Source organism: Adiantum capillus-veneris, chromosome 26 (genome assembly GCF_014529385.1).
Source record: "Adiantum capillus-veneris isolate H3 chromosome 26, ASM1452938v2, whole genome shotgun sequence".
Classification (NCBI taxonomy): domain Eukaryota; kingdom Viridiplantae; phylum Streptophyta; class Polypodiopsida; order Polypodiales; family Pteridaceae; genus Adiantum; species Adiantum capillus-veneris.
Window position 1 is genome coordinate 51,086,593 of NC_140956.1, and position 25,115 is coordinate 51,111,707.

At 42.2% G+C, this 25,115-nt stretch overlaps 2 protein-coding genes, 1 long non-coding RNA gene and 2 other non-coding genes across 8 annotated transcripts in view; 2 read left to right on the top strand and 3 right to left on the bottom strand.

Moving 5' to 3' along the window:
- Positions 1 to 5,090, top strand: part of LOC147423438 (uncharacterized) — a 37,383-nt gene extending 32,293 nt beyond the window's left edge. For 2 of the 3 annotated variants that reach the window (XM_086502173.1, XM_086502172.1), the window contains exons 4-5: positions 4,214 to 4,273; positions 4,557 to 5,090. In XM_086502173.1, the coding sequence (XP_086358299.1) occupies positions 4,214 to 4,273; positions 4,557 to 4,801 (305 nt within the window). In that variant the 3' untranslated portion in view covers positions 4,802 to 5,090. The remainder of the gene's footprint in view (positions 1 to 4,213; positions 4,274 to 4,556) is intronic. The other variant, XM_086502174.1, reaches the window with a different exon arrangement.
- Positions 5,091 to 7,250: 2,160 nt separating this feature from the next.
- Positions 7,251 to 7,323, bottom strand: TRNAK-UUU (transfer RNA lysine (anticodon UUU)). The gene has a single exon. It is a non-coding gene; the product is annotated as a tRNA-Lys (tRNA).
- A 12,721-nt stretch (positions 7,324 to 20,044) lies between these two features.
- On the bottom strand, positions 20,045 to 20,117 carry TRNAK-UUU (transfer RNA lysine (anticodon UUU)). The gene has a single exon. It is a non-coding gene; the product is annotated as a tRNA-Lys (tRNA).
- A 690-nt stretch (positions 20,118 to 20,807) lies between these two features.
- On the top strand, positions 20,808 to 22,366 carry LOC147423441 (uncharacterized). The gene is made up of 2 exons (XR_015186638.1): positions 20,808 to 21,175; positions 21,472 to 22,366. It is a non-coding gene; the product is annotated as an uncharacterized LOC147423441 (long non-coding RNA).
- On the bottom strand, positions 21,978 to 24,831 carry LOC147423442 (uncharacterized). Of its 2 annotated transcripts, none has more exons than XM_086501902.1 (5): positions 24,422 to 24,831; positions 22,978 to 23,796; positions 22,715 to 22,887; positions 22,567 to 22,624; positions 21,978 to 22,421 (listed from the first exon to the last, which is right to left on the bottom strand). In XM_086501902.1, the coding sequence occupies exons 1-5, from the start codon at positions 24,638 to 24,640 to the stop codon at positions 22,353 to 22,355; spliced, it is 1,338 nt and encodes a 445-aa protein (XP_086358028.1). In that variant the 5' UTR covers positions 24,641 to 24,831; the 3' UTR covers positions 21,978 to 22,352. The 2 variants fall into 2 exon arrangements, with proteins under 2 accessions (XP_086358028.1, XP_086358029.1); XM_086501903.1 differs by lacking the exon at positions 24,422 to 24,831 and adding an exon at positions 23,959 to 24,189.
- Between the last annotated feature and the right edge of the window lie 284 nt (positions 24,832 to 25,115).

Below are 25,115 nucleotides of genomic sequence, written 5' to 3' on the forward strand. Positions count from 1 at the left end.
TACCTGTTAACTGCCTAATGAAGCTCTGCAGCACAAACTACCAAAGGAAGGTTGAAAAATTCAGCTCCTGAACCGTAGCTCGAATGAGGTTTTTGATGGCGCGCGGAAGCGATTTCGGGAATGAAACAGCTTTGATACCAGATGAAGGAGAGGAGCCGGGAGCACAGTGGAAGAGGAAGAGGAATACGCACGCACGCTCACACACACACCACCATAGCCACACACACAGGTTGGAGGGGGAGAGCCGACACACACTGTGTGCCCCGTTTCTTTCTTCTCTATCTTATGCACTAAGACACAATACACATTGTACTTAGTGTTAGTGGCTCACAAAAGTGTATAGCTGTACACTTAAGGTTAGTAGTAGGTAGTGATGGGCGGTCGGCCACATGGCCATTAAACCTAACATTAGTTTGGAAGAATTTACTTAAATATGATCATTCTTTTTAGGTGAAATATTTTACTCTTTGTTGAATTTTTCTTTACCAATGTTGTTCCAAACTCTCTTTTCTTTATCTAAATTGTTTTAAGTTAAAGAAAGTCCAATTGTCATGCTAGTTTGAACTACTTTTTGCAAAAAAATTCTCAACTAAATCTTGTTAAAAACCTGAGTGTTCGTTGGGACAATTTTTATTGAGTTCGAGCTTACATATCGATTAAACGAGCTTGCGCGGCAAAAAAATTTAACTGGTAGTATTACAACGGTTAGGTACGGGATACTCTCAAGTTCCTCTTAATTTACCCAAAATGGTTGGGCAAAAAAAACTTCTTTTGCTGACTCCTAAAGGTTTCGACTTGTCGTGCTAGACGGGGAGGGCCCTTACATTCCACTTCCAGATGCAGTGGCTCCAAAGACTTGTGCCCATTTTGGTATTTCTTGCTTGATTTCTTAATTGAAGTTGTATAACTCTCGAGGGTCCAACTCTCCGTGACTTTGCGTCTCGATACTGTACTAGAGAGTGGCTCCAAGGGCTCTTATAGACAGTACAAGGGGTGATAAAAGGGGAGCCTTAAAAGCATCGGATCAAAAGCTCGTGTCAAAATTTGCCATCCGTGCATTGTTGCTACATCAATAGGTTTTTGTAAATTTCTAGCAGGGTGACATGTCAGCAGTTGTCCGCTTTTTGCACTGATTTTTCTAGCCAACTACGCTTTTTCTTCGCTTGTTAGGGTTTAGGTCACTTGGTCATTCTTAATAAGTTAGGTAGGGTTAGGTTTTAATTAAAAACCCTAACCTCCTTACAGTGCCATGCTGCCACGTCACAAACTTGTGACTGTCCCCCCTCTTAAAGAGTATCTTTATTTACGGGGAGAATCTTATACAAGCACATGAATTAAAGGTGGGATGCTATTCACACGCTACGAACCAGATCTCAAACTCGATGATACTTTCCTTCCTTTTCAAGCTCTCTATTCAGTGGTCCTCTAGTTTGATCTCAGAGCACAACTGCTCTGCAATCCGTCTCGAATTAATAAATCTGTCCACATGGTCCATATTGCATCATTTCTAGTCTGAGTCTTAGGGAGATCTATAGTAAAATCCATGGCATACTCTCCCAAGGTTTATATGGCATGACAACGGTTGAAGTAGTCCAGGCGTCTTGTGTTGATCGTATTTCACATTTTTGGCAAACTAAGCGTTCCTTGACATATTGATCTATGTCTAGTTTTAGGTTTGGCAGAAGAAATATCGTTCTAATGATAGTCGTAGGTGAAATATCTTGATGACCCGCATAAGAGAAAGCATGTACTTCATCCATAATCTTCTTTATCTATGGTGTTGCCACACAAATTTCTTGGTGGTGAAGATAACCATCCCAATCAAAGTTACTTGGAACGGGAATGGGACCGGGGGGCTCCGGAACGGTATTAGAACGGGGAGGGGGAGATCGGAACGGGAACGCCAGAACGGTCCACAAAAAAACGCTGAAATCAGCCTCAAAATAGCCTATAAGTTAGTAAATAACTATAAGCCAAGCTTCTAACATCTTGTTACACAATTAGAATCATGTTTAGGCATATTTCAACATGTCGCAACGTCACTTGTGCGAGTTAGTGGTTGCGGATGTAAATTGTAATGAGACACCTCATAACATACTAAGCGCATCACAAATAACATCATCTAGGAAGTGCAAAGATCGAAGAGTCCAATAGACAGAAAGATGGAGCAAAAAGACCATGACTATACGATGTACGTTCAAGCGTGGCTTATAGGGCCAGCCAAGGTGCTACAAAAAGGTGAGCACTGAGAACTCAAAGAAAAGATAAGAGTCGAGGCTTAAGAGTCAAGACTAGCCACTAGGGACTCAAGAGCTCAATACATAGATGCCATGCCAAAATGGAATCATGTCAAGGCTCAAGGACCACAAGAGCAACTAGCCTACTAGTCTATAGTGGTGGCGTGAGATCATGGATGTCATCCCAATCCTCATCCGCAATAGGCTCGTCTGCATCCTCCTCCTCATGCAAAACTTCTGTAGATACGTGTCTGTAGATCCACGTATCTCCCCAAGTATGTAACAAACTTGGACACCCCAAGTCTAGATTCTGTCGCGACACAGGAGAGATTCACTTCAAAACACTTCACAAATTTAAGAGTTTCCACGGCCTTGCGTAGTTCCATGCCAAGAGAGATGGGCCCTAAAGACTGGCGCCCCTTTCGGTATTTCTTTCATATTAATCTTTGAGCAAAGTACAACTGCCCGCAGGTGCTCGCTCTCAGACTCTCCGTCTAGATGCTCTGAGAAGTAAGCGCCCCCTTGGGTCCTTATATAGATTACAAGGGTTACTAAAAGCAGGGCCCCAAAAGCATTAAACTCAAAAGCACTTTAATCTCAAAAGCAACTGGTCTTTCCAAGGCTGAAAAAGCACCAGCTCCAATTGTGGAAATCCGTACAGCCAGGCCACGTTAGCAGCCAGTGTAAAACATGGAAGTCCATACACTTTGCCAAGTCAGCAAGTCGGCGGAAATCGTGGAGTTCCGTACTGTTGCCACATTAGCGAGTCAGTTTTGTTTGCAGACGTCCATACTGTCTGCCATGTCAGCTGCCACATTAGCACTCCACTGGGTATGCCACGTCATCAGTTTGTGACAAACCCCCCTCTTGAAAGAATTGTAATCGCCCTCAATTATGCCTGCAAAAGAGACAGAGACCATAAACCAATTCAGTAGACACTGACTGTCACGTGCATCCTTGGATGCGGTCTCACAGATGCAATGCCAACATAAGACTCCTTTACGGGAGAGCATCTGCTTTTCCAAAAAGCAACTCACGTCTCAGAAAGCATCTGCATTTCTTCAAAGCGCTTGCATCTGATGTGTTACTCATCCCGAGTCCGGATTTCCTACTCAGACCATGGAATATTCCCTTATTGATGTGACGCATCAAGAATTTCCATTGCTCATAGTCTCCTATCCACCGAACTTACGGAACAACTCTTTAGCGATGCTCTATGTCACCCATCAAATGACGCATCAGAGATGTCCGTTCATTATAGCACATTCATTCTCGTAGATCTACATTTCTAACTTACCAGTTCTAATTTCTGATTTCATTAACGTGAAAACTGTGAAAAAAAAAACGAAAATGGTCAATTTAGCAGCAGAAGTCGTTCAATCATGGACTATGCGAAAAGTGTCCAAAGAAAATTCGATATCTACAGCTGAACTATCGAACTCAATAGTTTTGCCAAAAAGATATGATGCTGGTGTGTTACTGGATGACTGAGGTCATGCTATGCCCAATAGCTGTCTCCAATTGAACACCAATATCTTCACAGCAAAAGATCCTAAATAACTCCTTCCTTTGAAACCCTATAAATGCTATTAATTGTTGAACTGCATGAGAATGTTAATTTTGTGCATGCTAGTAGCTACATGTGCAAATTTATCGCTGAAAACCTAACGCACGCAGCCAAGTTGCTTGGATACCTTTTGAGTATTCTGATCATTACTCCAAATCTTTGTCAATCTCATTTAAAGATGCATTTTGGTTGTGTCTTTTTGTGAGACCTCTATGTTGGTGGAAGCCCTAGATAAATTAGTTTAATATCTTCATGTAATACCTTTGTTTTTATTGACTTAAGTAATCTATCTGGTCATCTTTGGGTGATGCCTCTGGAGCCTCAGATGGATTGTTTGCTGTTGTGTTACTACCTCCTCAAAGATTATTGAGAATAAGTTTTTGATCCTTGTTTGAGTGGAATTATGCAGACATTCTAAAAGTGAAATTGGATGATTCTCCCAGGGATAAAGCCCGCAAAGAGTTGATAAGTGAGTATTGCTCGACAATTGAAGTGATAAGAGTTTGTCTTACATGGAAAAACTATAGACAGTTTGAATATCTTAATCATTCAAACAAACAAACACAAACCAACACCCGCTCCCCCCCCCCAAGATGTGCGCTTGAGCCATGTCCGGTCAAGGGCCACTTTTGTCCTATAAATAGGACTCGGGTATCACAAAAAAATAATCAAGTTGTGCCCATTAGAGTTCAGGTGCAGGTAATTGTATCACATTGACATCTAACTTGGTTATTTGCATTGTTTTTTTGCAGATTTGTTAGAACCCACAAAAGAAATTGTGCAAGATGTCATGGACAATGAGGTCATCAAGTCTGGCTTAGAAGATCCAGTTGTTATGGCTGCCGTGCAAGAGATTGCAGGGAATGCAGACAGCATACACAAGTACCGCAACGACCCCAAAGTAGTTAGCTTTTACTCACAACTTGGAAAGTTGATGGGTGACAAAATACAACAACAAGAGAAGAATAAATGTAAAGAACGTGATTGTAGCACATGACTGCAGTTGAAGGTGGGATAAAACACACATAAAACCACATGATACATCCCATAATAAGATATGACCGGTCAAACATCAAACTTGGTGTAGAATCCAGCAGCTACATGAAGCCTACAAAAATCTGTCCTCATTCAGCAGTGTAGCTGAAGCATGTCGGCTCTCTCTCTCTCTCTCACCCCTTTCCCTCTTGAATAACAGTCTTGAGTTGAACTCTCCTCGTCGGATAGATCTTTAAGGTCTCTTGGGATAGTTTCCTACGACGTTAAAATTCTCTTCTTCTTCTTCTTCCTCTTTCTCTCTCTCTCTCTCTCTCTCTCTCTCTCTCTCACTCACACACACACACACACACACACACACACACACACACACACACACACACACAATCTTTAGTCTATTACAATGTATCTGTATCCTTTCATTTTATAATTCGTCAGATTTTGGAGATTGTGCTCCTCGTGTTTATTTAAACGTCCGACAAATTATAGAATGAAAAAGGATACAAGCACATTGTAATAGACTAAAGACTGTGCGCGCGCTTGCACGCATGTGCGCAAAATATGCCAACCATCACATAGATGTGATCCCAGAATCCATAAAATATACGATCACACCAAGTCAGACTAATTCTTCGTTCTCAAGTCTCTTAAATCTTGTAACATATGCATTCTAATCAACTCAAAGATGAAGAAATCTCTCCTCATGCTGTCATGAGCGAAGGAGACAAATCTTATCCTTGCCATGGATTCAAAGAGGAGGAAAATTCTTCAATATCAGAACCCTGTTTGAATCTCTCTCTCTCTCTCTCTCAAAGTTTCTATCATGTATGCATTTTGAGGGCATATAAGATGACATACAATTACATCATAGGGTAACCCCTATGATGTAATTGTAATTGTTTCACGTCGGTTGGCATTACCCTATGATGTATTTGTCATCTTGTATGCGCATATAATACCAAAAACACTTGTTTTTCAGCCTCTTAGATCTCCTAATAGATATAATGTATCAAGTACAAGACAAAAATTGTCCTTATATACACTGTGTCATTAGCACAACAAGAGGAATCTCATTTCTATTAGAGCTATCTAGTGGGAGAGAGATGAAGCGAGGAGGATCCTCATGAATCCTCATGAGAGAAGCAACAAAGCTCTGGAAGGAGACTAGGTTGTTGAATCGATGGCGAAGGGAAGAGCTTGTAACTTGCGTGGCTGTAAATGACTGGATAGTGCAGGCCGACCTATCGCATACATAAGAAAATGTAGCAGAGAGCTCTCCTCAAGTCCAAAGGACTCTTTACTAGGAACTCATTTGCTTGATCTGATGACTCAAAATGAGCTTTGAAAAAGGTCCTCAAGACAGGGAGATATCCACAATTTTAATAGGAGACTCCCACATTAAGAAAAGTCTTCAGATAGTCTCTAAGCTGCCCATAACTAACCACATGACAAACTAAGTATCAAGCCTCTAGTGAAGTCATTGGATCATGGATTCTCACAAAATGAGTTCTTTAATAGTTGTCCCTTGGTATAGGAAGGGCAATTTCTCCATTCTCCCTTTCAAAAACAAGAAAGACAACTCTTTACATGGCAAAGTCTTGTGAAGATTTCGAGTCGCAATCTAATCTAGAGGCAAAGGCCTACATAAGGCATGGGGGCAATTGTGGACTGTTGGATAAAGCTTGTCGATTAGTGACACATGGCAAGTTAATGAGGGCGAACTTCTTTTCTTCCTATTGCTTGTTTGTATATGTAGGCCTTTTGTTAGGGCATTTTTTTTTCCTAGTTCTATAATATTGAACAATAGTGGGTCAAGCACACTCTTGTGTAGGCCATTGTGACTTTTCTCCTTGTTTGAATAGTGCTCTATCCTTAACCAAAAATTTATAACACAAAGCTTCACTACCTACGAACACAACATATTGATTGCCGAACACCCAAGTTGATATCCCACACTTTGCTATGGAGATTGACTTTCCACCTTTACCTGCCCACAATTGTAGCATACATATTCCCGAGCTTTCACCTTCCTCACCAGTGCCTCCTCCTCTCCTTGAGTTCCCAATAGAAAAAGTCATCTTTATGCTCCTTTCTCATTGTACATTGCTACGCAATCTACAAAGCACAAATGCAACTATTATGCTCTCTTTTCTTCTTGCCTCGTAATGTGTAATCGTATTGTTTATGTTGTGTTGCATTGTGGGCACAGATGGTCTCTCTCAGCCAGAAACCCGGTGCTGACACCTCTTGAGCAATTTATCCCCAACAACATAAGAGAAATGTACATGGTCAAATCAAATGACTGTGGAAGTCGAATATAATGGACATGAACAAGAGAAACCCATAACCAAGATGACAAAGCAGTCATGAATGTCGCTGTCAAGATGCCATTCTTGTAACAGAAGAGAAGGCAAAAAACTGTAAATAAAAAATTTCCTGATGTGAAGTACTGCCGCCGTCTGTGGGAATCGAACCCACGACCACGTGGTTAAAAGCCACGCGCTCTACCGGCTGAGCTAAGACGGCTTGCATACCACACAAATATAGTATTATTTTCTATTGTAAAGATTTTTAAACAATGCTAAAGTGCCTACGAACACATCACCTCTTTTCTGATGGTAAGATAAAGCCGTCGATAGACCATCCTCTCGCTCTCTCTCTCTCTCTCTCTCTCTCTCTCTCATGTATGACGTGAAGGCATGTTCGCAGTGTCCATCTTGGTTTTCATTTTTAAATAAGTTTGAAAAAAACAAAAAAACTTGTTCCATCGCCCTATCTTTAACTTTTCTCAATGTTATGTGGTAAATGGAAAATTTCCTGAAATTTGTGGTCATTCCCTATTTACCCCTCAAATTTCAGAAATTCCCATAATAACCAAATTCCCAGAATGCCTCTTCAATTTTTCCAAAATTCTCAAAATGCCCGTCATTTACCTCACAAACAACAATTCAAGGGAATGGGAACCATTTATGCAATTTTGCCAAATTTGGAACAGATTTGGCAATCAATGTGTTTGCCACTTGTGTGGCTACAAATGATGGGTCTTTTTACACAGACAAAAGGGTTGGATGCATGGGATTCAAAGTCAATCATCGTTTTGGGTGTTCTCCTAGGCTCATATGGTATAAGCTCAAGTTATTGATGATTTATAGCTTTGAGAAATCTAGAAGTGCACTAAGTTGATGTGATGCTTGATGGTATTTCTAGTTTGTGGGTTAACTTTGGTACCTCAATGATGTACGTCACGTTCAGGATCCAAATGGGCTTTTTTGCCCTCAGGACTAAATGACACGGAGCATTTAAGAGGGCGGGGTGAGGGGATCAATGGATGGGAAGCTCGTGTAAATTCCTTATTAAAACTAAACCCGGCTTAGAACTAAACTCGGACAGGGGGCCTGTCTGGGTTTAGTTCTAGGCAAATCCACGTTTATCATCTATAAAACCATGTAAAATGGCATTGTTTTCACATGTGTGCGGATGGGCGAAGTTAGCTCAAGCCTTAAAAGGCGTTGGGGTGTGAAGTTGTGGGTTCCAATCCGGTCTCCTCACCTGTGCCGCTATTTTTTTGGGGGGCTTACCCACCTCGAGATGCCCGCCACCCTTCTGTGCCGTCGATCCCCTTACCCACCCCCACGTGCACGGCCATGTCACTTAGTGTCGTGGCTTTTTTGCCTACGGATCGGGTAAAAATGGTGGAGTATGAGGCTTTTATGGTGTAGGGAATGGTCATTGAGTGACCATTCCCTGTAATATCGCGATCGCATGGCGGCCAGTGGAGGCCAGGAGCCATTGGTGGGAACATTATTGTAGGGAACGGTCACTCAGGGACCATTCCCGATAGTCAAGGGTCCGGGGGAGGGGGGCCAACACTCACTTGCTAAGAGACGAGGTGCAATAGTGGCCAGCAGTGCATGTGCATAAGTGACCGAGAATAGGCGTAGGAGCTCATATGCAATGTGCAAGACTACATCCCCTAGATATATTACGTGTGTTGAGGTGGCTCTTAGGCATTGGATGAGCATAGCTCTCAGGTGCGGACATGCGCTCCTTCCTCTTCTTTGTGCTGACTTGGCACGCAACTATTCGGTGTGACTCGATAGAGCAGGTCTAGATTTTTTGGTCGTTGATGCGTCGTACATTTGCCAGCCCACGCTCAAACTATGGCTAATAATTGAGTGCAAATGGAGGGCCAAGATTCTCAGCCCTCCGACCCCAGACCTTGCCGGGGTTTTGAAGTAATGGGATACGTGCAAATTTGGTTCAATGCATGATGAATGAGAAGATTTTTATATCGAAATTGATGCGGGCGTTGGAATTGAGGCTTTGCCGGGCTTTATTGCAAGTAGGCGTGCCCAATTTCGAAGCTGGTCTCATTATGCAGAATCTTTAGAGATGCTTTAAGAGGTTTTACTTAGAAAAGGTATCTGCACAGATTCCGTATAATCGGCACGTAGACCCATTAGGATTCAAATTAGAGGAGCTATGTACAAAGTATTCAAGGGGGTCATTTAAATGGGTTTTTTTTAGTATAAAGAAGGTGACTCCCCTACGAACTGCCACATGGCAGATAGGTAAGTCTCATACGCAAAAACTGTGGCTTAAGAAGTAATGTATAAATATAAGAGCATGCACGCCTCGTTATCGTCCCACTGGTGGAGAAGAGCTTGTTGAAGCTGCATGACTACAGAGGTTCCTCTCACATTGCTCATGGGCAAGAGCACTACGAGCGTGGAATAATCCCAAGGGAGACGTTACTTGGGTGGATGAGTTGCCTCCGACGATGCCACTCTGTGGGCGCTTGTCGTTGGCACTATGGTACCCGGTTCTCACGGGAGTGGACGGTCAAAAATGGCTGACTCTTTTTAAATGATAAGGAGAGGGATCCCCCCCCCCCCCCCCCCCCCCCCCTCGCTCCCTTGCACTTGCAAGCTCGCTAGAGTAGGTTGAGAGTTGAGAACTCGAGTAAAAGGGGGTCGGGGCTTGCATGTGTTATGGGTGGAATAGAACTAAAAGGGGAAGATAAAGCCCACTTTTTGAACTAAAAGGGGAAGATAAAGCCCACTTTTTTTTTGGTTTTGTGTGTCATAAAATCTAACATCTAACCAACCCAAATGGTTTTCTCATATTAAACTGATCATTTAATGCGGGAGAACGGGAACAAGGGCTAGAATATGGACATGTGCTTATGGATTTATCTAAACACGGGCCAGAGTCAAGGGTCCAAAATTCAAATGAGAGATGGTTTGTCAAAGAGCAATGCTAGAATGGAGCTTAAAGACCTTAGGGTTAGCTTCATTAAAGACCTCCAAAGGTTTGTGTAAAAGTCCTTAGACCTTAGGTTAAGCTAGACCTATGCTTGAGGTGCTTGATGATTAAAGTGCATGCCATGGTTGATAACTAAGGTGCATGCTTAAGCTAGGCATGAGCTTGAAAAGTCAAATCAATCCCTACAAGGAGGGGGCGAGCCCTTGAGACTAGGGGGATTGACATGCCAAGGGCAATGCCCGCTGGTCAAGGACTAGGCCCAAGGGGCCGGCTGCAAGTGTGGATAGGGAATGAGACCCAAGGGGCTATTTAATGGGAGGTTCATTCCTAGGCAGTCACACTAGGGGCCTTTCACTGGTATCAAAGCTACAATCTATTCTAGGCACAGTGGGTCGTGGACCTCCACTTTTAGCATGCTCATGCAACCAAAGGGCGAGTTTTGCCGAGAGTTGGAGGCGGGCATGGCCGCTTAGTCAAGGTTGAAGACGAAACAAGGCTAACCCGTGTGCAGGGGGGCTTGGGAAGGAGAAGCTCGCCGGGTCGAGGTGCAGGAAAGCCGTCGAGGGCGGGCTCAATAGGAGCGCAAAGGCTGTAGGAGGGTTTCTCGACTCAGGCGCGGAGCCCGGCTTGCAGCACATCGCTCGGCCTCACCCTGTTTTTGCTCGTGCGCTACCTGCACGGCCGCCATGGCTTCTGTGAAGCTTTGGGTTCACATTGAGGCGCCTAAGGCCCTTGGCCTTAGGAGTTAATTTCATTAAGGGCGAGTGCCCACAGGTCTAAGAACCAGCGTACTCGATGGAGCTTATTCGGGGAGTTTTGGCAAGGTGCCGCAAGCAAGCGGCAAGTGCCCATAGGTCTTTGGACTAGCATACTCGATGGAGTTGATTAGGGGGGTTTGGCAAGGTGCCGCAAGCGTTGGCTGTTTGCTACTCCTTGGGAACACCATCGACAAGCCGGATTTTTCTGCAGTTATCTTTTCAAAGTCTTCAAGCCTTGCTACTTCGCAAGGGTTCTACGAGACACTTGTTGGAATACAACGCGATTGTAACAACCGGCTAGCGGGACAACCACGAATCCAAGGGATTCGGGTTGAATATTTTTCAGTTTAAGCACAAGTTGACTTTGAAGGCACTTTTCTACTTTTTCATTACTATTACGAACCTAATTAGCACGGCTAGTTATTGGCGACGCCGATTTATCATACGGCTACAAGATTTCTCCTTATTTGCTTGCAACACACACAATCATCATGGATACCACGTTCGATTTTTTGGATACAAAATTTTTCAAGAATCATCTTTTTGATTTTGAACTTCCTTCAACCGCATCTACTTCTCCTCCTCAAAGTGTGCTTGAAATTTTGGAGGATACTAGTAATCTCATTGATGAAAAAGAGTACGTGACACGATGTGAATTTCAAACATTTGAAGAACGGTTTCGCAAATTGCAGTTCGCATCCAATTGCTTGCTACACAGCTGGATCACCTTACTGAGCTGGTCATCTCGTGCATCCTACAGGCTACCGTATCTACACCTGTGACAGTTTTCAAACCAGTCTTCGCCAAGGTGGAAAAGAGGAGACTTTCCACAGTAGACTTTCAGAAAGCCAAATTGCAGAAGTTATGTTTCAATTGTATGGGACAACATCAACGGAAACATTGTCCCCAAGTACTGGATTCTTAGGTCTTTGGATGGATTTTGCGGCTAAGTAGTCGATCAATTTCTTGCATGCTCTTTAGAGGTTATTTTCCCTTCAGATAACCCTTTTTGGTTAGTTGCATATGATACAATACCTTGCTTAGTATAGCATATTCAGTCAATATATAATGCATAATGTTTTCTTTCTTTAAGCAATTCCGACATGGTCATTTAGCTAAAAGTGTTCGACAAAGTCGATTCGCTTTTGCCATGATGTTTGTAGGTTACCAACCGCATCTGTTTCACTAATGAGCATCGAAGTACTTATGTGAAACACGGCTTCCATAATTGACACATTTTTATTGAGACTTCCCGTGTTTGGCATATGCTATGAGCATACCAACTTGGAAGGGATTTGACACTATGCTTGCAAGATATTTCATTACATGTCAGACGGGCGTAAACGATACCTGAGAGCGTATATGATACACACTACAACTCTCTCTCATGTAGCAGAATTGGCTAGGAGCTAGATTCAAACGAGTTTTTCTTCGAAATTTCCAGGCAACAGGTTACATCCAAATGACCCAGTTAGACGATTTTCAATTTTTCCATGTTTCCACTTTTAATTGGAAACTATTGTTACTATGCAAAGCAAAGTGCTTTGATAGTTTTACACGAAGCAAGGCTTCTCTCTTACGCTATGATAATGGTCAATTATTTGGAATCACGGGCTTTGGCACATAAGTTTAAGACGATGGTAAAATAAGAATATCTCCACAAATTTTATGTGTGACAACGTTCAGTTCTCCTGTATCCCTACCCGTAGAGACTGTGCAAGGCACTAGTGGTTTTGGCTCTCACGTTTGAACCGTCACTCCTGCCAAGGGCTTTCCACTCTACATGTAAGGCATGCTAGCTAGGTGGATTGAATTCCACTACCTTTTGGTTTACGCTTCCGCTATAACACCACTAAAAGGAACCTACAACTCGGACTTGATTCATAGGCAAAGTGCCCTATTCAAGTCGTCCTCATACAGTCACGACCCCATAGAAGGTCAATGGGTCAAGGTTTGACTTGTGTCACCTCTCTTGACGATGAAAGCGTCATACAGACAAACTATTGCATATTTATAGGATACGCTGCACACCAGGCATAAGATGCGTAAGAGCACACAGATTGGGTACACACTCCAGCAACTTAAAGAAAGTTCCTCAACCCAACACGCTCTCTTTCTCTCTCTCTTTCTTCTTTCTCTCAAAGAATAATGAAAACTTTCTAAGAAGCTTCTTGATACAAGTTTTGCTCGTGAGTCAGCCTGAGCCGAGGTGCTCTCAGGCTAGGAATGGTCAAGATGCCACTCAAATTAGTCTTCATCGGTTCGTCGATTGAACACAAATTTGTTATTGACAGAAGGGCTATACGCCACAATGGCTAAGAGCCATTGTCAGACCTAGGGTAAGACCCACCTGTTGGCATTTCTTGGGTGATTGTTCTCCAGCTTGAACATAACTACCCAGTGGAATCCTGATCGCTATCAATGGACAAGCACGAGTCTCGCCATTACAGATGTTTTGAGTGTTGTGTTAGCACTACATGTTTTTTAGTGCCAAAATCGAGTTGAGTTTCTAATACTCTTAAACTCACATCAGGCGATCTATACCATGGGGTCTAGAGGCAGCAAACAGTTGAGACAGCATGGCTGTTCATAAGAGCTAGACATCTCACTTGTGTGGATCTATTGCTCTCTCTATAGCACTACAAGTGTCTATGGAAGCACCATTTTGGGGTAAGAACCAGCGGGTGATTACTAAATCACCCCATAGGCATTGATGATCACACTTTGATCTATTCTAGTTATACTTTCAAGGAAAGAAGTCCGCAATCTACCATGGGCTAGTGACATATTCAACTTTTCAAGTTGACCTCAAACATTTTGTATACGGTTGACTATGTTGAGCAATTTCTATAAAGGGTCTTACCAAGGGGTTTGACTACGAAGATTCTAACCCAATGGTTTGGATTGCGAAGGCAACACCCAGGGTTCTAATTGCAATATTGCTTAGTTTTCACCATTTTTTCATTAGTGTTCCTATCCCTTCACAGGTGGGAGACGTGCTCCTGTGCATTTGACTTCGGGTAAGTGAACATTACGTTCAATTCCTAGGCACTCGGAACAAAGTATTTTGGGCCGTAGTGTCCAACATACATTGTTTGCATTGTGCAGTTATAGACCCACTTGTAGGGTTTATTTGGCACATGTTGTCACATGGGATACTACATGGTCTAGGGACTCAAGGAGTTCGGTTTAGCCAGTGTGGAGCAAATCTAATGAGGGTCCCTCTCACTCCCCTCGTAGAGTGTTTGCAGTTACCTCCAGGCACAAGTACATCTCGTACTTGAAGGATGTTTTTTTCCAGATATCCTTACATGAGACATATTCCACATGTGGAGAATATGAGTCTCTGGGACTGACACTGGTGCCCACTATTTCAATTCTGTGTCACGACAAAGTCCCTAGGTGCAAGTCAAATCTGTTTTCTAGACCATTTTTAGCACGACATATCAGGAGCAATTTTGATGGCCAAAAATTATCGGATACTTAGAATGACTTGTGAAGGTACAAATGCAGCTAAACAACATTACAGATGGTTGTTTATGCATATAGCAAGGCTATGAGTTGTTAATGAAAAAGTTTCATTGTTTGTACCTAGAAGTGATTACTGTTTCACCTTCTATTATGGTTCAAACGTTTTAGCACGGCATGCAAATGATTGCAGTTGAAAGTATTTAGTTTCTTTTCAGAACTATTTACGTTCCTTTTTAATGTGTGCTAGGAGCACCATATTCGCCATAAGTATTGGCAAGGACAATTATGGATATACATGTTCGGATATGTTTTTTGCTAAATGCATGTACACTAGGTGTTATGGGCCCTAGTGTTTAGCAAAGACTGATTTGGAACGACATACATATTCATCAAGTTGTTGCTTATGAAGCATTTTGCAATCTGTACAGTATCTCTATGAGATTACTTTTGGGTCTACCAATCACTAATAGAGGTCATGGCTCAGTTTGGGTGCTTATGGATTTTTCAAGTTACCACGATGGTTATTCAAGACATTGTTGATTACTCAACAATATTGTACGATATTGTGATCCCCATTTACTAGTCATCTGGGATGACTGTTTGTAAACCGTGGGGGAAACACACCTCAATATTATCAGTTATCCAAGGAGATAGATTACAAAGTGTAATCTTGTGCTAAAAAAAATGCAAAGTGTATATATTAGCACAAAGCAATCCAATTAATAAGCATTTAATGCTCTACTTGGAGTTTGCTTACCATAAGTTAAAGCATGTTAGCGACTAAGCTTAGTCTTTTCATGTATAACTCAGATTCTCAACTGTGAACACTAACTATGGTGGGGTTGTTTACTGATGAGATTTGAGAACAAGTCAAGGTCTTAAACTTAGCCGATGAGTTACGTCAGCAAGTTGCTCTCAAGGAAAGTGAAAAGAGGTACTCTTTGGGTACATCTTAGTTGTGATTACTCATTTAGCTACTCAAGTGAGTTCTACATGGAGTTTATACGCTATATTATTTTTGCGACAGTTACACCAAGACGGTTGCAACAGGACAACAATATGGAAAATCAAGATGTTACTCTTGGTTTCATTGAACCTCCTACTGAAACATGTTCTGGTCAAGTAAACAGCTGCATCCCTGCAGGATGCCCCTGTGAAAAGCATTAGTGCATCATCACTCTTGTTTTCGAGGACGAAAACGCTTCTCCAAGGGGGGATTAATGTCATACCAAGGGAAATGCCTAGTGGTCAAGGACCAGGTCCAAGGGGCCGGCTGCAAGTGTGGATAGGGAATGAGGCCCAAGGGGCTATATAATGGGAGGTTCATTCCTAGGCAGTCCCACCTTGGACCTTTCAGGGATGGTAGAGAGAGAGGCCAGGTTCTTGCTATTTGCATGCATGATGACTAAGGTGCTTGAGGTGATTAAGCAACTAGGGGGCCAAGGTGCTTAGGGGTAGAAAGGCAAGACCTATGCCTACAAAGAAGGGGGTGAGCCCTACAAGGAGGGGATATGCATGGATGACCTTCCCCTCACCCAAGGGACACCCCTTGCTCAAAGAGGCATATTGGACACATGTCGAGCCCCTAGCTAAATTTCCCTCAATGTGTGTTTGAAGCCTATTGGTTGATCCTTAGAGAGGTCCAATGATAAAATAGTTAATTAAAGTAATTGTTTGAACATTGAACAAGCCCTCTCTCTCAAAGAGGAAATGAGGACACTTGTCCAAGGACTACCTCTATTGCTAGTTGTTGTGAACAAGCTTGTGATTGGTTAGGCTTGAGATGGCCAATGAGCTTCCACCATGAGCTAGAAGAGGGTGCGACCCAAGCAAGGAGGGAGCCTGCTTACAAGAAATACTCTCCCACACACACACACACACACACACTCATTGTGTGAAGTGCAAAGTGCAAAGTGCAAGAACTCCATCTCCTTCTCCAAGCTTGTTGAGAAGTTGAGACCCTACACCAACACTCTTGGCTATGGAATGCAAATCCAACCAAGAGCCATGCTTCAATGCTTAAGCTTGTCATCTTCTTCATCATCATTATTCTTCTATGCTATACAAGAAGAGTGATGATAAGTGAGAAACTATCTCTTTCTCGTATGTTACTTCTTCTTCCTCTTCCCTACCCTCATTCCCCGCTAGCTCTCTCCACCTTTGAAGGTGTTTGAGGCCTTGGGATTGAGGCTGGGGATGGTTAATGCTTTTACAAAATTTATGGTATGCTCGTGATGCATGAAGCTTTCCATCTTCATTGCATCACCTAGATCATAAAAAACACAAAGATTATATTGTACCAAGTCTTTCTTGATGGGAGAATCTATAATACAAAAGCCTATTGGAGGGGGACCGGCTCTACATAAATCCGGTCCTCAACTGTTGTCAAGTTCTCTAACTTGAGAAGGGAAAGTGGAGAAAAGAAGAAGCTTGGAAGGGAATTTTATTCGAGGTCTTGGAAAAGAAGAAGAATCTTGGAAGGGAATTTTTATCGGAGATCTTCTTCTTTCTCTCTTATTAGCAAATGGCTCAATGGGGAAAAGGTGAAAGGGAAGAAGGGGATCAAGAGCAAAAAAAAGGGAATTAAGGGTATGCAGATGTGGATTTCTTGGGGTTATTCTGTGCGCAGCTAGGGATTGTTGGTCTCTTTCACTGAGGGATTATACAGGCATGTCATGGGGGAAGGGTTTGGGTGAGCACATGTATAAAGCGATGGCTTCTGAAGCTTGGAACAGAACCAACGTATAGGCTACGATCATCGGCGAGCTTGGGTGTATGCTGCTAACGTGGGCTTGAGCATCGAGCAAGGACTAAATTTTTGATCGGGTGGAGGCAAGGCAGTGGTTATTTAGCGTGTCTTGGTGCGAGTGCTCAGGATGTTAATCTTATCGAGGGGTTTCTTATAGTTTTTGGTGATTATCTAGGGTTGATTTCAATCGCATGATGTACATAACTTTTGATATTTAATAAAATCAGTGTTGGATTGGGTCATTGTTGTAATGTTCTCTCAATTTCTATTGTATGTCTCTCTCATCTCTCTTACAACTAGAGGCTCGGTGCTTTCCCGATCAACGACGAAGAACTATGCACTCCGACAAGCACATGGTTAGATCACCTGGCTTGCTCAGCCCAGATCATGGCCTTGAGTACCATCGTCACTCGCTCTGTTTATCACGTTTCAAACTGCCGTCGAGATTCGTGTGCAACCCCAACTATTGATGCTCTCAGGCATCGAGCGGCGCCTGTGAGATATAGTGTTGATGGGTGTATGAAGAGATGCACTTGTTTAGTTTGGTCACGTGAAAAAAGGAGTAATATTTAACACAAGTGAGAGTTGGCATACGCGTAGTATGTGCTCTCTGCTCCTTAATTAGGTATACTCACTCCCATGCACTTATGTGATTACTACTTAAATTTGAAGGCTCTAAGATGCGGTCCCTTGGAACGCATTGATTGTAGGATATGACTCTATGCTAACAAAGAAGATTTGAAAGCTCAAGGCGGGTTCCTCAAGTGGAATCCTTTTTGAAGACAAAGAGCTCACCAAGGACGAGTGGGAGAAGAAACTGGACATCGAGATAGCTCATCTGGAGTCGCGGATCCGGGATGGTAACTTTTACTTGGAAAGGCTTCAAGCAGAGATTGATAAGGTGGATGGTTAGGACATGTGACATGGCACTTAGTCTCTTTTTGTTCAGGAGTAGTCTCCTGATGGTTAATTGTAATCAGGATCTAAAGGACATGAAGTATGATGTATATGTGCCAAGCTTGTCGGAATGGCCGTCTGTAACTTTTTTGCTTATCTAATACAATCTCTCTGCGCTTGTGATTTAAAAAAAAAAAAAAAAAGATTTGAACCAAGGTAGTAAAACATGTATTTACAAAGCTTTTTGGTCAGTATGTATGTAAAGCACAGTGTACTTGTTAAAGCACGGATGTCATCTGTTGGACTGCGCTTATGATAGGGTATGGCCAATATTGCCCATACAAAGAAGCAAAGTGAGGCATAGTTATAGGAAATGACCATTTTCAGGTCTTAGTTTTATGTTCCTATACCCAACTTCCGTTCCAAATTCCCGTTTTGTGTTTCAAATGTGAGTATCCGTAACAGGGAATGGCATTTCATGTCCATTGATGTTCCCCATCTCAATTTCTTGGTCCTAGTGAGTATGAAATGGAGGGCTCAATTCTAAATTCCATCTCAGATGCTTGAATCTTGAAAGCATGTGGAATAATGCAAGACATTGACATGGGAAAAAATTCATCTCTAGGGTTTGTTGCTTTCAAGAATTTAATCTCTTGGGTTGCAATTATCAGTCCATATGCATAACCAAAGCTAATTGGAGAAGCTCTAGCCTCTATGTCATGAGAAACTGCATTCACTACGCGTTTTTAAAGAACTTGTCACAATTACATTACCTTGAGGGAACAATGATGATGGTATACTCCTTAAGATATATATTGGTATGTCCATAACTTAGTAGTTCGGAAAAAATTGAACATATGCATGTCAAATATAATGCTTTTAAAAGAGCACATAAAGTCTTTCACGAGCCTCAACTACGAGATTTTCCTGTGATGCACTTATTCTAGGTTATGCTTAACATGGATATGATGAAGAGACACTAAATACCCTCAATCCAGAATGGAACTTGGCTTTTGCATTTGGCAAAGATGTTTTGCATCACTCTGTCTTCAAGATCACACTCCAAGAACAAGACCTTGCAATAAGAGGCCTCGCCATAGGACATGTATAGAGTAGTATAAGTACTTTTGACACCGAGTTGGCGGTCTAAGAATGATGATTTCTTGGGTGTGGTTTGGTTTGATCTTACGGAAATCCCTGTGAGAGTTCCTCTAGACAGTCCCATTGCCCATCAATTTTATAGACGTCCAAGGCTGAGGCAAGGCAAAGTGTAGGGAAACACTATGTATGCTCTTTGTTTGGATGGGGAAATAGCCTGATGAAGATATTTGTGAGAGATGGATTTCCAAGATTAAAGCAACCAGATAAGGAACACATTTGATGAGAAAATGTTGCATATGGTTGAGGAGAAAGTAATGACTCATGAGCATCCTCTACCGGATGCAGTCTGTTGGCGTGGACAACACTCTGGGTTACTTTTAGTAAATTTGAAGCAAGAGTCTGCCCAAATGTAGTCGTTTGGACCAGTGCTTGAAAAAAACCTACAAATTTTGAAATTTACTTCTAAATTTTATATTTGAAGGTGCAAAAATTAGTGTAATTCGGTGCAGGGCTAGAATAATACATTTTTCCTAACCGATCAAAATAAGGGGAAACTTGAAATTCTCCCGGATTTTAGGTCAAAATTTGAAGGTTTTGCCGGTAATTACACTAAAACTTGTGTAAATTTGCCGGTTTTCTTAAAGGAAAGCTCAAAATCTAACCGGGATTTTATAATTTTAGCCAGTTAAAATACACTAGATCCCGCTTTTTTTCTAACACTGACTCGGTGTAAAAACCTTCAAATTTTGTTGATTTACCTCCGTTGTTTCACATCTGTAGGTTTGCCAAGTTTTTGGAAAAGATTCTTTTCAATGCCTTCGATTGGAGGGCTTCTTCCATATGCATTAACTCTTGTCACAATGCGCAGGTTTGTAGCATTTCTGCATTAATCGCTCATAATTGTGAGATCAATACATAAAGACTGTATTTTGGAATGTTCTTTGGGAAAACTCCAACAAACTACAGGTTTGTGAGTAAAGAAAAATTCTTGACAAGCATAGCCTGCCGCCGTCTGTGGGAATCGAACCCACGACCACGTGGTTAAAAGCCACGCGCTCTACCGGCTGAGCTAAGACGGCTTACATGTCAAATATGCAAAGTAAAAATAATAGTTATTGATAGCACCAAACCATCCAGATTTGTATGTGTGCAGAGAGAGAGAGAGAGAGAGGGAGACACACACAAAATGTGTGTGTTTGTAGCCCGGAGAGAGGCAGGAAGAACATAGCTGTTGTCCTTGAACCGCTCCGTTAACTTATGCTAACATGAACTATTGCCAAAAACTAAAAATATTAGATGCTGGAAATGCCAGCAATGCTGGTGAAGGCTCCAAATACACAACTTTAATGCAACAATTTCAATGCAGTGTTGCCTCTACCCAGAGACTTTAAATGAAATTACATTTACTTATTGATTTATATGAGCTAGCCAAGCCCTACAGTAGGTTAAAACAGGTCTATTTGGTGTGCCACTCATGTCCATGAAACATATTGGGCACAACTTTTCTATGCAGCAAACTTCCTTTTTTCTTAAGGTGGCGGGGCGAGAGTCTTTATACACTTTTCATGTATCCTTATTTGGTCAGGCCCCTGACACCGGTAGAGGCTGTTGTCACTAGCTTCATCTACTCCATCCGAGATTCCGATGTTACTTTTAGAAGATAGGCTTATTCCAGATTCTCAAGTATCTCCCTAGAAGACACATATACTACGCACAATTATGAAGCTTTGTGGGGACCTAGGTACTACGGGACTTGCTTCAATCATACAACAAGGTCAAACCTTGAAGGCTCACCTCACTGAACTATGCTTGTCACCCGGTAAGGAATGACATACCGATCCACGGGTGTTGGCTCACATTGAGGGTTGGGCAAAGGATGTTGTTTTCTGTTTTGAAACGAAAAGTTTTACTAAAATCTGTAAAATTTTGTCGAGTTATCTCAAGACAAGCTTGTAATCTAGCCAAAAATACATTGAAGGCTAACATTTGGTGAACCCCACACCTTTAAACTTGGTGGCATCGAGGATAAGTGTGTTAGAAACGAGCCTATGATTTTCTGTTGTTACCTTAAGTCTTGAATCATTTGCAAGATGGATGGAACCGATTCTTATCTTCCATTGCCTCTGCACTCTTGGATGTAAGGACTTTTTTATGGCAATTCATCAATTTGCACGACTTTCAAAGCACAACTACATTCCTTAGATCACAAAGTCTAATGCAGGGCAATCTCATTTTTCATTCATTCATTCCCCTCTCTCTCTCTCTCTCTCTCTCAAAACAGGGCTGTTTTGTTATTACGTTATGGTTGCAAGAGATCAATGAAGCACATATGCCAATTAAATTTGACCGTGAGAAAACCTACCAAATTTACAGAAATTTAGTGTAAAAACCTTCAGATATAGTCAATTTACCTCTAATAATTCTCATTTGTAGGTTTCCATGTTTTTGGGAAGAAGTTTTTATAAAGCGCTGGTTGGTGGTGGTCGGCTCATGTTATAATTGAATCTCTTACATGTGGATGTATATACATGTAATGAGGGACACCGAATCGGCTTTCTCAGACCCAGTTGTTATGCACGGGGACCGTTCACTCCCTACCCACCTATGTATGACATACCACACCCCCAATTTGGGACCAGATCGAGCTATTGTGCTATTTTCTGCATACCCAGAGGATATACACGTGTACATAGTTCCATCTCATAGGCCGACTTCGGCCTCGCAAAGATGTTTATGAAGCTTTCTTCCTTACTCTCTACACACCAGTCAAACGTATAATTTGGTAATGCAAAAACCACAACAAAAAGAATCTCAGAAGTTACAGATTCGTACACAACCACAATTGAGATCGAATCACAGATGACTCGATGCTTGCAGCAATCCCTCCATGCTTTTTGCCAGGACCAGATACTTACACAGAAAAGGGATGCAACGTCAAAAATTCTGAAAGTCAGGGTATAACTGACATATAAAATATGCAACTTTCAAATTTCTGTAATCGGACTGTCACTGACATACATATAAGCCTGGAATGTGTATGAACAGGGTGGCAGTATGTAATAGCAGAGATGAGAAATTCTGCTATCTAATTCCTGAGAATTTCACTTGATTGCAAAGGCCATGGTGAACATGTGTATACCATCCTCATGCTTAGGTATAAATCATAAATAGGGTGAGTACTGCATCATTTTTTGTCTATACATAGTGGAATCTCAATACCTTTTCTTCAACACAACTGCTGTGATCCATCATGTAAGCTTTTGGTGTCTTTGGAAGGCTTCCTCTCCTTTATTTGCATCTTGTAGAGTGATTACTCATGTAGCTGACACCACACCCGCTTCTTCCAACTCTTTTCTGACTCGCGAAAAGTAAGTGTCATCCGGCTGTGAAATTGAATGAAATGAAAGGAAGAAGTGGTCATCATAAAAGAGTAACATCTGATGCAGCTTTTCAAGAAACTTATCAATGATGGAAAAAGCCAAAAACATTCTCATGCCAAAAACAGAAAAGCTCGGCAAAAGCACTCACATAGCCATGGTGGCTTGATCCTCCAAACATACGAGTTTTATGATGAATGCCTGCCCACCTACCAAAAAATTTCAACTCCATAAGCTGAGTGAATACTGTAGCACAAAACTTTTATAAAGCCATATTGTTCACATTGTAATCAACTTACGTAACCACATTATTCTGGCCTGTTGTTACCGATGTTCCAACGCGAAACAGTAGCCTGCGACTGAAAGCTTTTCTCAACAGCTCAAGAACTTCTTCGCCCTCTCTATTCTTAGGAAGGTAGGCCATCCGGACAGTGCCCATATAAGGCTTTCCAGGAGACGGGTGCTCGGCACTCTGCAGATCCACCAAGCTTTTTATGGAAGAAATCCTTATATTAACAAACAACCCCAAGATAAGCTATTAAGAGCTGCTACAGAAACAAACCTGAATACCACTCCGAAAGTTGTAGGTAATTTTTATGATATCAGTGTCAGGATATCCTGCTAAACCATACTTCCCCTCTTGATAAGTGATATACTGAACATGCATCTCTCCAGGAGGCTGGGTTCCAATGATGGTTCCATACACCGTCAAGCACTCTGGACACGTCGGTCGGTTTTTGAACCAAGACTCGATACAATCCCTGTGATAACAATGTTTGCATTTTGAGAGAGAAACTGCTGCTTCCTCTTGCAGGCCACAGAGGCAAATGGAACAATCCTCTGTTTCTGATGGGTCTGCCAAATCCACGACATCGCTTGAGGTATAAGATGGTCCTTGATCACACGCCAGAGATGAGGTCCTTGGCCTAAAAATATTATGAAGTGCGTCATTGGCAAGTACTCTTCCCAACAATGGAGTTGACGAAGATGGAGCAGAATTGCGTTGCCCATGTGCAGGGCTCGATCCCAAGGAGGTTGATGTTGCTGCTCCTTCATCCGATCCTTGCCGATTTCCTAAACACAGCTTTCTACGAACACCTCGAGAGAACTTTGTCTTAAGATTGACTTGCAGTCCATCCCTCTCAAACTCCATGCTGTAAGCCTGTTTACGGATTACAAAAAACAAACCAGCAGGAGCACTCTTTCCTCCTATCGTCTTGCTTAGCACACTTTCCTTCCATGCTGCCTCAATTTTTTGAGCAAGCTCAGCACCATATACATGCCAAAACTGCTTCTCACTCTCCCACCAGAGCCACGAGACAGACGTCTCATCTGTTGCTTGCCTCTTCACTGGCCTCGTTCTCCCTGAGACCAAGTTTTTCTGCAAAAGCATAAAGAACCACTTCCCTTAATCGAAAGGTCAAGTAAATTCATAGAACATGGTCTCGTTAAGGGTGTGTAAGAGTAAGTTGTCACTTGGGTTTTCTTCAAAGAGGACAATTTACAAGTGCACTGATGTACTTTTGACAGTGTAATAGCTTACATGTTCTTCAAACAGGAAAAATGGAACACTATGTATATGTAAAGCAACAGGAACATGTTGAACCCAAAAGGGAGAACCTAAAACATGGAAACAATCAGCCCTGTGCATATTTTCTTAAACAGGATCAATGGCATCTTCCCAAACAAAGACTTTTGCGCCTCTCTGTTATGTGTTGTGCCACATCAATGAGAATTCGTCCTCCTCAGCTCCAGCATGCAATCAAGTACAATCTTTAAACTTTCTGTTTACAACCTGCAGGCGCGGAACCAATGCGTGCATGTACATGTGCATCTCTCTCTCTCTCTCTCTCTCTCTCACTCACACACACACACACACACACACACACACATAGCCAACCTGAAACGGTTGCAGCGTCTCAAATTGAATAGAATAGGCACACACACACACACATAGCCAACCTGAAACGGTTGCAGATGGGCACACACACACACACATAGCCAACCTGAAACGGTTGCAGCGTCTCAAATTGAATAGAATAGGAGAATTTGGGTAGGGTAACATTGACAGAGGGACGCGAAGATTGAAAGGCGGCCTCGATGAGAGCAGAGATGAAAGGAGGGTAGGCATTCCAGCACAGCGAATCGCTACACCACTCCCACTCGACTTGAGGTGCAGCGCCCTCTCCACCATCAGAAGAAGCTGCGACGTCTGCAGACGCCATCTTTCCTTACTGGCGAAGGGGGCAGGAGGACCAGGACCAGGACGAGGGACGAGTTTCACTACAAAAATTGATCTGTAGTGCTTGAAATTCCTAACACTCACTAGTCCTGAGTTGCTACATTTCGCAGCTGATGTTCATCAGCCAGAGAGAGAGAGAGAGAGAGAGAGAGAGAGAGAGAGTTGCTTGCACACACTCATAGAAAGAAAGAGAAAGAGTCTTATTAATTTCCTAGAGAGAAAGAGAGATTTTAAAGGCAAAGTAATTTCCCAAAGTAAGTTTAAAACCAAACACTTGGTATATATCCAATCAAAGTCCTTCAAGCCAGCTTGTACCTTGAATGGAATACCAACAATCAGCTTGGTAGCCAAAGACTTGTATAGAAATCTTGGGTTCTAACATCTCAAATAAATAAGAATCAAGCTCTGCAGTTGCTAAAGTGACCTTCAATTCTACAGATGTTATACAAACACAACTT